This window comes from Rousettus aegyptiacus, unplaced genomic scaffold, assembly GCF_014176215.1.
Source record: "Rousettus aegyptiacus isolate mRouAeg1 unplaced genomic scaffold, mRouAeg1.p scaffold_m13_p_13, whole genome shotgun sequence".
Classification (NCBI taxonomy): domain Eukaryota; kingdom Metazoa; phylum Chordata; class Mammalia; order Chiroptera; family Pteropodidae; genus Rousettus; species Rousettus aegyptiacus.
The window spans coordinates 46,872,250-46,886,364 of NW_023416288.1; the positions used below are offsets into that span (position 1 = coordinate 46,872,250).

The 14,115-nt window shown below is 44.5% G+C and overlaps 1 protein-coding gene across 3 annotated transcripts in view; it reads left to right on the plus strand.

The window, feature by feature from the left end:
* Positions 1-14,115, plus strand: part of NCAPG2 (non-SMC condensin II complex subunit G2) — a 44,552-nt gene that overhangs the window by 26,665 nt on the left and 3,772 nt on the right. For all 3 annotated transcript variants that reach the window (XM_016160968.2, XM_016160970.2, XM_016160969.2), the window contains exons 19-28: positions 534-687; positions 791-964; positions 2,204-2,320; positions 2,412-2,552; positions 2,986-3,085; positions 5,622-5,809; positions 7,120-7,260; positions 8,960-9,063; positions 9,899-9,999; positions 11,098-11,197. In XM_016160968.2, the coding sequence (XP_016016454.2) occupies positions 534-687; positions 791-964; positions 2,204-2,320; positions 2,412-2,552; positions 2,986-3,085; positions 5,622-5,809; positions 7,120-7,260; positions 8,960-9,063; positions 9,899-9,999; positions 11,098-11,197 (1,320 nt within the window). The remainder of the gene's footprint in view (positions 1-533; positions 688-790; positions 965-2,203; positions 2,321-2,411; positions 2,553-2,985; positions 3,086-5,621; positions 5,810-7,119; positions 7,261-8,959; positions 9,064-9,898; positions 10,000-11,097; positions 11,198-14,115) is intronic.

Genomic DNA, 14,115 nt, shown 5'->3' on the forward strand with positions numbered 1-14,115 from the left:
GTTAAAGCAGATGTTTCTGGAATTCATTTTACCTGTTTGTCTTTGTAGCTACTACAAAATTTACCATGCCATAAGGGGCCTGCTTTTGTGGCTTATGTTATATTTTATATTTGACAGTTTTAGTTATTAGCTGAGTAAAAATTACTTATTTTTATTCATATTTGTGAAAAAAATATTTTGGTGCTAAACAAAAATCATTGCCCCCAAATTAGAAATCTGTGCCCTGGAGTCTCATGGAATTGACGCGGCAGCGAAGGGCGGGGGCCGTGTGGCGGCAGCACTGGCTCTGCGCACGTCTGGGTCGCGGTGGCCTCCGTGCTCCTGAAGCCGCTTTCAAACTCCTCTCCATTGGCTCTTGCCCAGCGGTGCTCGCAGGGCAACGGGGCGCGTCCCCCGCAGCGGAGACTGTCCCGGGTTCCTGTGCTGGGCCCAGTGCCCTCAGTTCTTGGCTCCTTTATCTTCCTCACCTTTTAGAGAAGTTGGGAGCTGCTGTTGAAACATTCGGTCCGACTTTATACTTTTGACATTTTCAGCTGTGGTGTGATTTCCACGTTAAGAAACCAAGAGGAAGGAGCGGCAGACAGGAGCTATTGCACTTTGTTGGACTGTCTCTGCTCCTGGGGACACGTGGGGCACATTCTGGAACTCGTCTGCGACTGGCTGCCGGAGGAGCAGCCCCAGAGGAAGGTGCGTTTGTGCCCATGTTTCTCTTAACGTTCTCTCGCTGAGGAGAAGCGCGTGTTAGGGATTAGATGTTCGCGTGGGAACACGTTGCTCTCCTTCCTTTCAGAGTAGCTCAGCGTCCAAGCGGAAGGTGCGAATCCACGATACGCGCCCAGTGAAGCCGGAGTTGGCGTTGGTTTACATGGAGTACTTGCTGACCCACCCGAAGAATCGGGAGTGCCTGCTCTCTGCTCCCCAGAAGAAACTGAACCATCTTTTGAAAGCACTTGAAATGTCAAAGGTAACTTGTAAACAGACGCAGACACCGTGAGCACTGAGAGGGCTCATGAAACAGGAGTGATAAAGTAAGAAGTCAGCTTCTCACATTCATAGGGCAGAGTTTTCCAGCGGGAAGGAGTTGAGCGTTATCTAGTCCCCTTCCCTCATCTTGCAGATGAGGACTTGGGACTCAGGTGACTGACTTGGGGTGGGGCAAGATGCGGACTACTTCACAATTTCCGGGGCCCGGCCGTGTGTAGAGCCCAGCGCTCTGTTCGGTTTGATTCCACGACAGCCCTGTTTCTCAGCGCGCTGTCTGCGGGGCCCCTTCTGTCACTGTGCATTCCCCTGCCCCGCCTCCGTTAACTGACGTGGGAGCGCCAGCTTCCCTCAGAGGCCTTGGCAGGCTCTTCGAGGACGCCGGAGAGTGTTTCCTGTGAATGTCACCATTTCCTCCTCTGCTCCCTGGTTCCTTGGCCATGCCCAGGGCAGGGCCTCCAGTGCATGGCAGCAGGCTTCGGGTGGGTAAGAGGGTGTCTCAAGGAGAAGGAGGCGTCTGGCGGGGGCTGGTGGCGAGCTCAGTGCCTGCTCTGTGTTCCTCGAGCTGTCTGGTGGCTCCCGTCCAGGGGCAAGGGCCAGGTGGGCAGCATGGCAGTTCCCCTGTGGCCTAAGCTGGGCGCTGGCTGCACTAGGGGAGAAAGTAGGGCTGCCTGGGGCTTCTAGTGAAGTGGAAGCTGTGTTCCTTGGTAGAGGCACAGCTGGCATTACCGCCTGTGAAATGCTACACAAACCCCTCCCCATCGTGGCTGTGACCAAAGCCCACACCCATACATTTCCAGAAGCCAGGCACAGCTGCTGTGAGGAGGCATGGACAGGATGGAGGTCCCCACCCGTGGTGACACGGCCTTCCTGGGGGGCCTGCCTTATCCTCCATGCTGGTCAGTCCTGACGGGGCTGCCTTCGGGCCTCGCTGAGGTCAGGTCAGAATTCACTCTGGGGGCACAGGCTTTGGCGTGCTCGATCCTCAGGGCTCCTTAAGCAGTAGCTTCAAAGTCACTTTTTTATCCCTTGTAGGGGAGAGTGTGCAGGGGGAGGAGCAAAGGCTAAATTTCGTGAAAAGCTTCGCTGTGTTATGGGACCACCTCCTGCTCCTGGGCTCCTTCTCCCAGTGTGGCCGTGTGTCCCTTCCTTCCGACTGTCCTCGCCATCCATGGGGTGACTTGTCAGTGGGAGCACGGCCCGCGGGCTTTTTATTTTACAGGTGGACCTGGAATCGATTTTGCAGTCACCAGATGGGAAACCTCAGAACTTCACTGAAGCGACGGCCTTGCGAGCCTTCAGCCTTCACTGTCGCTTGAGCATTCACCTGCAGCACAAGGTGCGTTAGCCTAGGGCTCCGTGCCAGAACATGCAGCATGTCGCCAAAGCCAGCTCCGTCACTGACGTATCTTTCTGTTGTTGTTGGACAGTTCTGCTCGGAAGGAAAAGTGTACCTGTCCATTTTGGAAGACACGGGGTTTTGGTTAGAAAGCAAAGTTTTGTCTTTTATTCAAGATCAAGAAGAAGAATACCTGAGGCTTCATAGGGTTGTTTACCAGGAAATTATCCAGGTTAGAGCTCTTGAGACACAGAAACCTTGCTTCTTCCCTGGTTTGCGATGTACTTCAAGATTTTCTTTTCTATTTTCAAGTCATAACTTTAGACAGTAGTGTTCCTCTTCTTAAATACTTATAGTGACATTTGAATCTATAGAGTTTATTCACAAAACGTGAACACTGCATAATTTTAATATAATTTTATACATTGCCAGTAATAGGTGTTTGGTAATGTGAAATTACATAAAATGTGTTCCTAGATTTCTTACGGAAATAAAATGAGAATTAATTATCTGGATATTCTTTACAAAACACCTTTGTAAATATCTGCTGTATGAGCTAACTAGGACTAGATCAGCTGTTGGAAGCTTTACCAGCTGGATTTATTTCTTTTATTCTTTCTCTGGCCTTTGTTGGTGAGTCACACCCACACATCTGTCTCTTACAGACCTACCTCACTGTGTGCAAGGACGTCGTTATGGTTGGCCTTGGCGATTGTAGGTTTCAGATACAGCTGTTACAGTGGAGTCTTGGAATCACGCACACAGGTACATGTCATTCATTAAAGGGCGGGTTTAGAGCCATTGACAGTCAAAACCAGGCCCTCTCTCCTGCCCCCACTGTGCTGGTCAGGACTCGACTCTCACTTTAAAGTGACAGATATGTAACGCCAGCTAGCGTACTCCAAAAACGGAATTTTCTGACTGATAACAGCCAGGAAGTTCAGAGGTGTTTCTGGCGTTGGATATGACGAAGTCCAGAGTTTTTGATGAGGCCTTGGGGTCTGTTCCCTGTGGCTAATTGTCAAGTGACTTGGCCACGTGTGGGCTAGTGCAGAGGCCGCCCAGCTGGTCCGCTGCTCCTTGGCACCCACAAGGCAAAGCTTACACAGAGTTCTAATCCGCCCTGGGTGCATGGGTGGGGGGCAGGGGCTGTTTAATGCCCCCTCCCCTCAACTACTGGGGAGTTGCTGTTACTCCAAGGACAGGGCAACTCCAGGGACCAATGCCATAGTGCCTACACTTGCTGCACACTTTATGCCAAGGTGAGTTTGTTGAGCAAATGAGGGGCCAGCCACCTGATCCCCTAGGGGCCCATCCATGGGTCCCAGGGCTGCATCCTCACAGCAGCATCACATGGCACCGGGGGCAGTGGGGCTGCTTCCTCCGCCTGCCTCTGTTCATAGTATCTGTGCAGAGGATGGTGCTTACCAAGATTTCCCTGGAGAGGATCACCTATATGGTCATTCTTATGGCCCTGCCATAACTAGGATTAATCTTAGCCACCCAGCTAGGTAGCCCCAGAGTTCACCATTCACTGGGCTTTTTGCTCTATTTGGAAGAGTCCTTAATATTTTAATTTAAAAACCAGTCACATATATATTATTAATAATTAAACATGGTTTTCTCCATGCTGGAGTGTGTATTCCAGAAGAGATGTTCTTGACTACAGCTGAGCCCCCACATGTAACCCAGAGGGAGAAATCTAAGCTCACAAAATTGTAGGAGCTCCTGTTGTAACACAGTATGTGTTTCGAAAATCAGGCACTGAAAGTGACAGGGCTGGGAAAAGGCGACTCGTGGCTAGCTGTTAAGACCATGCTGTGTAACAGCACTGAGAGATCATAATCCTAGCAAAAAGTATCAGCACAGTTAGGAAGGAAGGTTACATTTCTAATGCACATTGCCGTTTCACACAAAAAGGCAAATGGAAGTCAATGGAGACCATGGCTCTGCTGGAGCTCGGAGATGGAGCCCACGCTCGCTCGCTCGCTCGCTCGGGCGAGCCGTCCTCCGTGGCTGCTGCTCCTTTGCATATGCCTGGCGGCCTGAGGTTTTAACCCGCTGGGGAGCAACAGGGACCACCCACGTAGTGTTAGACGACATCACGCCCAGCTTGGCATTGCTTGTGAGCCACTTCCTCCCCAAGAAGCAAGAGCTTTCAGCCACTGTCTTCTGTTTTGCATAGTTGTGGATTCCGACACATCTTCAATAATTTGTCGTATATTACGTTATGTAACCTCTGCCTGCATCTATCTATCTATTTGGTTAAAAAGCATACAAAGCTTAAATATAATGAAGTCACTTTAAATTAAAATTTTTAACTTTCCAGATTTTTGTAATTCTAGGTGCTAGTTAAGGGCTTGGATCTTGCCCACGCCCCATGATGGCGAGGGGGCGGGATAAGAGGACAGGCTCTGTCGTTTTCAGGTCCTTTCATATCAGCACATTGGTCTCCACTGCGCTGTTCGTACTTTATTTAAAGGGCTCGATGCTCCCTCACTGCCTGTTCCACCCAGATGACTCCCATATGTGGAGAATGTGTTTTCCTTGCCTTTTAAATACAAGATATTAGTGTCTTGAAAGTTTCTACTATGTTCGCAAAGATTTTAGAAACTTTTTATTGATTCTGGTAGTGCCATACATCTTTCAAAGGGTAAACCCAACTGGAATACAAAGTTTGTTTTATTTACTTTAGCCGATAAACTCGGATTTGGGTTAGTTTCTTACCTCTGTCTCAAATTGAGCTTACTGTATCTTATTAACCTGTTTCATAAACAGAGCTAAGTTCAAGATCTCTAGAATGAATTGTAGGATTAGGCTCACCCATGAAAAACTTCTTACCACATTGAGGCAGCAGTGAAGGTGGTGAGTCGGAAGAGAAAGACAACCAATAAACTACACAGTGTTAGAAAGTTAACAGTTCACCAACGAGATGGTTAATCATATTTTGAAAGCTCTTGGGCCATCTTCTGACTTGTGCTATAGAGCTGGTGTTGATTCGATGTCATTGTTACGTGAGAAATAAGACAGGTGTTCAAGGAACCACACTGTCCACATGTGCAGTGAGCAAGGTTCTTAGTGACTGAGTCAAATATACTGTTGCTGAATGTATTGGTTTTATGTTTATAGGAATGTGTTTTATTTATCTCTGTTAAAATTTAGATTAACCTGATCGACCTGGTATTGGCTTACCAGTAATAATCTCTTTCAGGTTACCCTAATACACATGTAAGTGAGAATGTGTAATAATTTCAACAGAATTATGTGATTAGATAACTGATTTGTTCAATTTTCTTCCTAGTGAAAGGATTCTTTTATGTTTCATTACTTCTTGGCATTCTGAAAGAAGTAACCGGAAGCTCCTTGAAGCAGAAAACAGATTCAGATGGCGACGTTGCAGCGCTGTTTGATATAGTCCAGAAAGTCTTTCAGAAAATGTTGGAATGCATGGCGTGGAACTTCAGGAAGCAACCAGAAGAAGGCCTGCGGGTACTCATGTCCTCACAGGGTTGGGTTGTTAGACGTTGGGTGGCAGCGCCCACCTGACGGACAAGGGTGCCTGGGGTCTGTCTGCTTACCCGCAGGCTGCTAGCACTCACGTGTGTCTGGGCTGTCGGGTCAGGCACAGCGAGGTACAGGTGCCATCCTTCAGGTATGCGCGTCAGCCTTCTTCCTCGCATGGCACACTCTGGTATATGAGATGGCAATATCTGCACCTGGGCGGGAGGTGAGGGTAGGCCAGAAGCCTGCCTTTGACTGTCAGCTTGGGGGTAGGTTTCTGAGTTCAGGCCAGCAATGAGAGCCCATCTGCCCAGCAAGACAAGAAGCAGTGAACCGGTTACAATAGGCCCCTGAGTGCTCAATTATTATTTCATAGGATTTCCCAAATAAAATATACTTTTGAGAATGCTAATTTTGATTATCTGTAGATGACAAAGACTTCCCCACACACACACACCCCAAGGAAATTCTAATTTCTGCCTTAGATAACCCTCCTGTCACATACTAACCTCCGGTTTGGAAGTGAGAGTCACAGAGATGGCAGGGCCTTTGGGTCCCTTTGCTGATTGGATGCAGATGTGAGGTAGATATTGAGTGACCCGGGTGCCAGATTTGCTTTGCTCCTAAAATCATTGTCATCAGAAAAGGCTATAATTTTTTCTAAGTAGTATTTTAAAAATATGAATGAATTATTGTTTTTTAATGAAAATAAATTTTTAAATGCTTACATGGGAGGATGGTTATGAAATAGTGAAAACTTTCCTTTTCTATTCTTAGTTGATAGAGGCAATTGAAGGTCAATGGCCGTATTTTCTCTAACCTGGTTCATATCTGAGTTAATTCAGAATGTTTCCGTTTTTAATGATTTGGTTCAGATGTCTTGGATCTGTTTATGTAACATAATTTGTGCCAAAATCTTTTACGTTCTCATCAAATCTTTAGCTATTGGCTCTGCAGCTTTATTCAGAGCATATGGCCTTATAGTTGACATCGGCTTTTAATGTCAGTGATATTTCTTCATCTTTTCTTTCTTTTTTTCTTTATTAATATTGATACTTTTGTCCTTGGGATTTTTTCTTTGCTTTTGGGGAAGGACCGTTGGGAAGGTCATGGGCTTCAGGCCTGTCTGCCCTCTTCTGGCAGCAGAGCCTAAGCTTTGAGGCAGCAGCAGGAAGGACTGGGTGCCGATGGAGGGCAGATGACATTAGTGCTCCCTACCCTGTGGTGGGCGGTGGGAATACGCTTCTTCAAGTGTCTCTGTTTTAGCCACTAAAAACTACTGATGTGCCTTGTTGCAGCTCCTGTGTTCTGTTCAGACCCCGCTGCATGATTTTATAACGACCGTTCAGTCCTGGCACGAGGACACGCCCCTTCACCGAAGTGTGCTCTCCATTCTGATCGCCGCCTCTGTCGTCGAGATAAGTCACCGACTACGAAAGGTGAAGTCTGTTGGTCCTGAGGCTGCTGTGTTCCTTTTTGACTGGATAGATGCTCTTTTCTGCCAACAGCACATTTTTGTTTTATTTTCAAGAACCCACAGCTAAGTGGGGTGTCTGCTTCTCCAATTGGACCTCACTGTGTCATAGCTAGTTTGTGGTTTTAAGTCATGTGACTATTGGGAAAACATGTTAAGGATGTTGTCATTCTTGATTAGTCCTTCCATTGCAAATATTTCTGTTTGCCATATTTTAGAGATTTAAGTGAGCCGTGAGGCAAAGTCCTGGTCAGGGGTGAGCAGGGAGCCAGGCCGCTCGCGGGCTGCACTTGGCGGCATTGTTACTGTGAGATAGGTGTCTCTGTCGATCTCTGCAATACTCTCCTCGTGCAGTTGGCATTGTCTGGCGTTTTTTATTTTGCGTAGCGTATCTTTTTTTGCCCTTTTACTTATAACTGTGTTTCATTATGTTTAAAGTGTGTGTCTTGTAAACACCACATGGAGGTCTTTTTTTTTTTTTTTTTTGGTCCAGTCTTATAATTGGGGTGCTTATCCCTTGATTTTAATTAAGTTATTGATATCTTTGGGTTTAAGTTGCCCATTTTGCTGTTATTAGTCCCCCTACTTTTTTATTTTCCTGCTATTTTTTGATGAATCAAGTTTTGGTACTGCTCTGTCTCCTCTGTTGACTTTATATTACCCTTCGTGTAATTTTTTAATGGTTTCTCCCTGCAGAGATTCTGCTATACTTGCACGTCACGAGTCACAAAACAGGGTCTTCCAATTAGCATCTTCCCGACCCTGTGCTCTTGTTACCTAGTTTGCTTGTACATGACGCTAAAGATCTCCAGATGCATTTTTATTTTAACTAGTCAGTAGTTATTTGTGTCTCGCATTGGAAATGCATGGATTGCATTGAAGATGTAAAGCATTTTAATGAGAAACAGTGCCGTTTCACATGCGATGGTGACTGACTTTAACATCCAAATCAGTGTTACAGACCCTAGCAGAGGAACTAAGGGAAGGCTTAGGGCAGGGGTGGGGTGGGCATGGCCACCCCTCAGCAGGCAGGAAACTAAGGCGTCCTGGATTCGGGCTTTCCCTGCGTGCCCTCGGAGTTCGTTCTCTGATGGTGGATGGCTTTCCACTTGTAAGGTTCGTGGTAAAGGCCAGAGGTCCACAGAAGCCCCCTCTGTGGGTCCAGACCAGCGCTGGGCACTGTCCTCCAGAGGACATTGGCCGCATCCGCGGACATTTCGCTCCTTACAGCTGGGGGGCGGTTTGTTTTTGGGGTCTGGTGGGTGGAGTCCAGGGAGGCTGCATGATACCCTGCAGTGCTCAGGGTGCCTCCACGTCGAGAGATCATCACTGCAAAATGCCAGTAATGCCGAAATGGGGGAAACCGGATCTGGACTACAAAGAGCAATGACTTAAATTTGCGCAGAAGATGATGCAAAATTAAAGGCTACTTGACAGAAGTCTTGTTGAGTGACATACCTGTCTTTTTTCTTTAACTAAAGACACCCTGTGTATAATACTAGGTTAATCATAATTATTGTAGAAATTTTAACAGTTAAAATCATTCTTTGGAGGTTTTGGAAAGCCTTTCTCAAGTATTGAAGAGAACCGAAAGCAATGTAGAATAAGTAATCTCATGAGTCTCAGTCTCAGTTTATAAATACTAATTTGAAACTTTTTTTTAGGTTACTGATGTTGAAGAGCTTACGCCCCCAGAGCGTCTTTCAGACCTTCCACCATTTTCACGGTGTTTGATAGGAATAATAATAAAATCTCCAAATGTGGTCAGGTAATCATTTTTTGCTGTCCTGATACTCTTATTGTGGCTGTAAGCGCTCAGCAGATTTTGCTCTATTCTTTTTACTTTCAAAATTTCTCAGAGATGCATTTTGTTCTGTGACAGAAATATTCTAATGAATTTTCTCTCATTTTATCAGTAATTGGAAATATTTACATTATACTTATATGAAGAGAAGTTCTAACTTTCTATAAAATATATTCATCCAAATAGTCTCTGGTTATGCTTATTATAACTAAATTCAGTTAGAGGGAAACATTTAAAATGGTAATGTGTAGTAAAATACTTCTTACTGTGTAGACGCCAAACACTTGACCAGGGTACACACCGGTGTCGCGGTCATTTGGCGCACAGCTCTCACGCATTTCTGCAGTCCGTGTATCACGTGACTGAAAGTCTAGGCTTGTGGTGGCACATACAGAGCTGCTGGATTAAAGAAATAATAATTTTGCAGCTTTCTGATATCTGTGGAACTTTGATAGCAGATATGTCCTGTGAAAACTTTAAAAAGTATCATTTTTAGCAGCTATGAATTATCATTCAATAACATGTTAAATTTTGCTATGTGTATTGTGAACATACAGAGTAGCTTTTTCCACTTACCAGAACATCCCATTTTCTTTCTAACAACGTCAATTACTTTTAATGTCTCACCTCTATGATTTTGCATACTTACAGTGAAAAGTTTGGGAGAGGTTTAGTGAACTTCCCATGTCACCTGAAGACTGGATTTCATGGTGGTTGATGGAGCTTACCTATATTTGTTCTTCTATGAAGTATTAGGCCGTATATTATTGAGTAATTTCAGGTGTTTATTTTTTTGCAGGTCATATTTAGGTGAATTGAAGGCATCTGTTATTTCTGACGATATCGAAGGAATTGTATGTCTCACAGCCATTATGCATATTATTTTGGTTATTAATAAAGGTTAGTTAAATTTCTCTTATGTCGCCTGGGCTGTTGTTGGGTATATCTCAGTCAGAACTGTTACGGAATGTTGGGGAACTCAACTCCCACGTTCGATGAGGTCCTTGCTCTGACATTTGTTGTCGTCAGGCTCCCCCTGTGCAGCTGACCCTGTACTGGCCAGTATACCCACGAGCCCATGCTTCCTAAGGCACTTTCTGTCCCCTGTCACCGTTCCCCCCTGGACCCTCTATGCATCTCTCACTGTGCTTCGTAAATGCATTTCTATCGATTTGTCATGTTTTACTTATATTTAAAGATCTGAATGCATCTTTGCTAATGATGGTATGTTTTGATGTTGATATTTAATTCACCTGCTGTGACGCTTAAGCCCCAACCTTGACTGTTGTGAATGTCCCAGCCAGTTGAAAAATAATGGGAGATACCTATAAAATGCTTACTTCAGTGTAAAAGACAAAGAACGTCCTGCAGATAGGCTGTTGTTAACATTACTTTTCGTTCTGTTTTAACAATGTTGAAATTATTTCCTAAGGTAGCATTTTATACATAGAGAGAGGACCCCATCAGAAGAAGCTCTCCCTGTAAGCCTGGGTGCATATATGCCTGTGGTCTCATGATAATGCTTTGAAACTAGTTTGCTATGTGTCAGGAAAGACTTCCCTAAGGGAGTGTCCCCAGGTTGAGGGGACATTCTCTATGTGGAGGATAGGAGGACGGAGGTTGGGTTTCTGATGAGCTCATAGTGCTTAATAAGTAGTTAAATATTTGCGAAGCAGATGGTGACTCTGAAATGTGGTAGTTGTCATTTCTGATGGAGGCACAGGTGAGCATGGTCTGTGATGGCATGGACAGAACTCACGGGGTCATGGTCATTGAAACTCGACCTCAGAGCGGAGAGGTGCTTTCATCTCTGTTTGTTTGGTCCTCTCACATCCCTGTGAAGGGGACGGCTACCGTCCACGGGTCACTCAGTGGGGAACTCAGAATAACAGGGAGGCTCACTCGTGTTGAAATCGCCTGTGTTGATGGCAGAGTATGCTTGGTTTTGTGTGCTCGTGTTAAAATCTTTTTTCCGTCTTTATTATAATTTTCCCATAGGTAAACATAAAAGTTCAAAAGTGAAGGATGTTGCTGCCACCGTTCACAGAAAACTGAAGACATTCATGGAGATAACTTTGGAAGAGGATAGCATGGAGAGGTAAAGTGCTGGTTATACTCCAACTGCGATTATCTGAAAACTACTAGTTATTCCTTAGGTGTATTTAGATCACATTTTCGTTTCCGCTACGGCAGCCAGGTCATTTGAAAATTGAGGATTATAAGGACAGAAACATTTTTGTTGGCAAAACCACTTGAACATATGTTTAATTTATTTCTATTTTTGTCTTCAAAAACAAAACTCATTTGCAAAATTCTGCTCTAGAAAAGTAAGGGCATACAAACTTATTTTATATGGTTTTAAAACTAGACAGATCGTTTCTGATGGTTTGCTATGTTTGCGAAACCCTGGGCGTTCCTAAGATGAAATTACCCCACCCACAACCGTTCACACCGGGGATGAGAAAGGCCCCCCAGAGACTGAAGAAGGGCGTGTCTTCTTTCTGGGCAGGCGTGGCTGCCACGGGGCCGGCTGCCCAGGGATGTGCTCACCAAGCTGCTTTTCCAGCCGCGTGTTTTGCTGCCATCTACTGAATTTGACAAACTGTGCAATTTCCTGTTAATGCTGTGATGAACTGTGTTTGACTCTCAGACCAGGCACAAAAGATTATTTTCCCTGCTGTTTTATGAACTTCATAAGGTTAAGTGTTACAGAATTCTCAACTAGGTAATTAGATTTATGTATGACTGGGAAACTAGCGACTTTTTCCTTTGGTGAAAGGCTTTCAAAATCCTAAATTGCTAACTAGTGAATAAAGAGTTCTATTTCTTCCTTCCCAGTCTGTACACTTTTTCTTTCCTTTTCTTGTCTTATTGCATAAGCTGGGACTTTTAGTACAGAGTGGGGGTGGGGAGCACCCTAACCTTGCTTCTACGTTCTCACCAATAAGTACGATGCTAGCTCAAGGTTTTTTGTAGATATTCTTTATCAAGTCGATGACTTTTCCTCTATTCCAAGTTCATGAAAGTTTTTATTATGAAGGGGGACTGGATTTTTAGCAAAAGTTTTTTTTGCATCTATTGATATTATATGATATTTATTTAGCCTATTGATGTGATGGATTATATTAGCTCATTTTCAGATATTGTACCAGCCTTGCATACCTGGGATAAATCCCACTTGAGCGTGGTGTATAATTTTTTTATACATTGTTGGATTTCTTGTTTTCAGGTTTTTTTATTTCTGCTCTAATTTTTATTATTTTTCTTTTGCCTGCTTTAGATTTAATTTGCTCTTTTTTAGTTTCCTAAGGTGGGAGCTTAGATTATTTATTTTAGATCTTCTTTTCGAACATATGTGTTTGCTGCTGTAAATTATACCCAAGGTGTACTGCCTTACTGCATCCCACAAATTTTGATAAGTTGCGTTTTCATTTTTGTTTAGTTCAAAGTATTTTAAAATTTCTCTTGATTTCTTCTTTGACCCATGTGTTGTTTAATAGTGTGTTGTGTGATCTCCACACACTTTAGGATTTTCCAGTTATCTTTCTGTTACTGCTTTCTAGTTTAAGTCCATTGTAGTCTAAGAGCGGACATTATGTGATCTCTATTCCTCTAAATTTGTTGAGCTGTGTTTTATGGTCCAGAATGTGGTCTGTCTTAGTGAATCTTCCATGTTGATTTAAGGAAAATGTGTGTACTGCTGTTGCTGGATGAAGTGGTCCATTGGGTGTCCATTCTATCCAGTTGATTGATGGTGCTATTGAATTCAGCTGTATCTTCATTGATTTTCTGCCTGCTGGATCTGGCCATTTCTTATAGATGGGTTTTGCTTTTTATATTTTGTCAACGAGATATTAGATGCATATGAATTTAGAACTGCCGTATCTTTTTGATGAATTGATTCTTTTATTTTTAAGAAGGATCTTTCTTCTTCTCTAGTAATTCCTTTCCCGTAAAGTTCATTTTGTTAGATATTAAGACAACTGCACCAGCCTCCTTTGGTCTTTTCCTGTTGGTGAGGGGGACAGGGGAAGCTCAACACCAGGAATTCTTATCAGGGTGTCAGTGTAATGAATTATTGGCCAGAGGGGTTAAAGTGAACTCTCAGGTGTAGAGGAGTGTGGACGAGAGGAGCAACCCCACCGCTAGGGTGGACGCATGCCCAGGGCGGAGACCTGGCTCCCTGGATGACGTCCAAGGCCTCTGGTAGGACTCTGGATGTCCAGTCTCCGGGGGGCGTGGGAGCCCGTCCACATGGCGGAATGGAGGGAGTTAGGGGAACTAAGCTGGAGCCCTCTGCTGCTTCCTTCCTGCGTCAGGCAGCTGCCAGCAGGACAGCCACTGTGTGGAGCCTGGTGGTGGCAGCGTCCTGGGGTCTCCTGGAGAAGGCAGCCCTCTGGGCACCTGGCATTGGGGAGCCCATGTGCCCTGAAGGCATCAGAACTGGGAAGGGAAAGCCCCCACACCTGTTACTAACAGAATTTAAACATGGGGCATGTTTCTACAACTATGTGCCATCTTCTCCGCTAAACTGACGCACAGGCGGCAAAAAAGTTTTCCCTTTAAAAAGGAAACATCCAAAAAATGAATAGGTAGGGACTGTGAAACACTGGCTTCTTAAATATGCAAGAAACACACCGTGGAAAACATGGTGTCTAAGAAAAAGATCAATCTGAAAAATTGATGAAACTGAAAAAAAATCAATCTAATGGAAGACAAACAATAAGATTTAAGACTATGTTTTGAAATATTGATTTAACGGTGGAATAGAGACATTAAGGCAAATCGACATCTTTACGTCTTTGGGAACCCCTCAGTCCGATGAATATTTCAGGCATCAGTTTAGAAGTGAGCGTTTTCTTAATGAACATACTAGTTATCTCTCCAGCAGGGTTAGTACTTTGTAAACTGGTCTGTTGGCGTGCTAAATAAAAAATGCTCCTCATTGCACTTTAATTGCTTCACCCCGTATAGCACACTGTAAACTGGCCATATTTTCTCAGGAGGAACAGCATG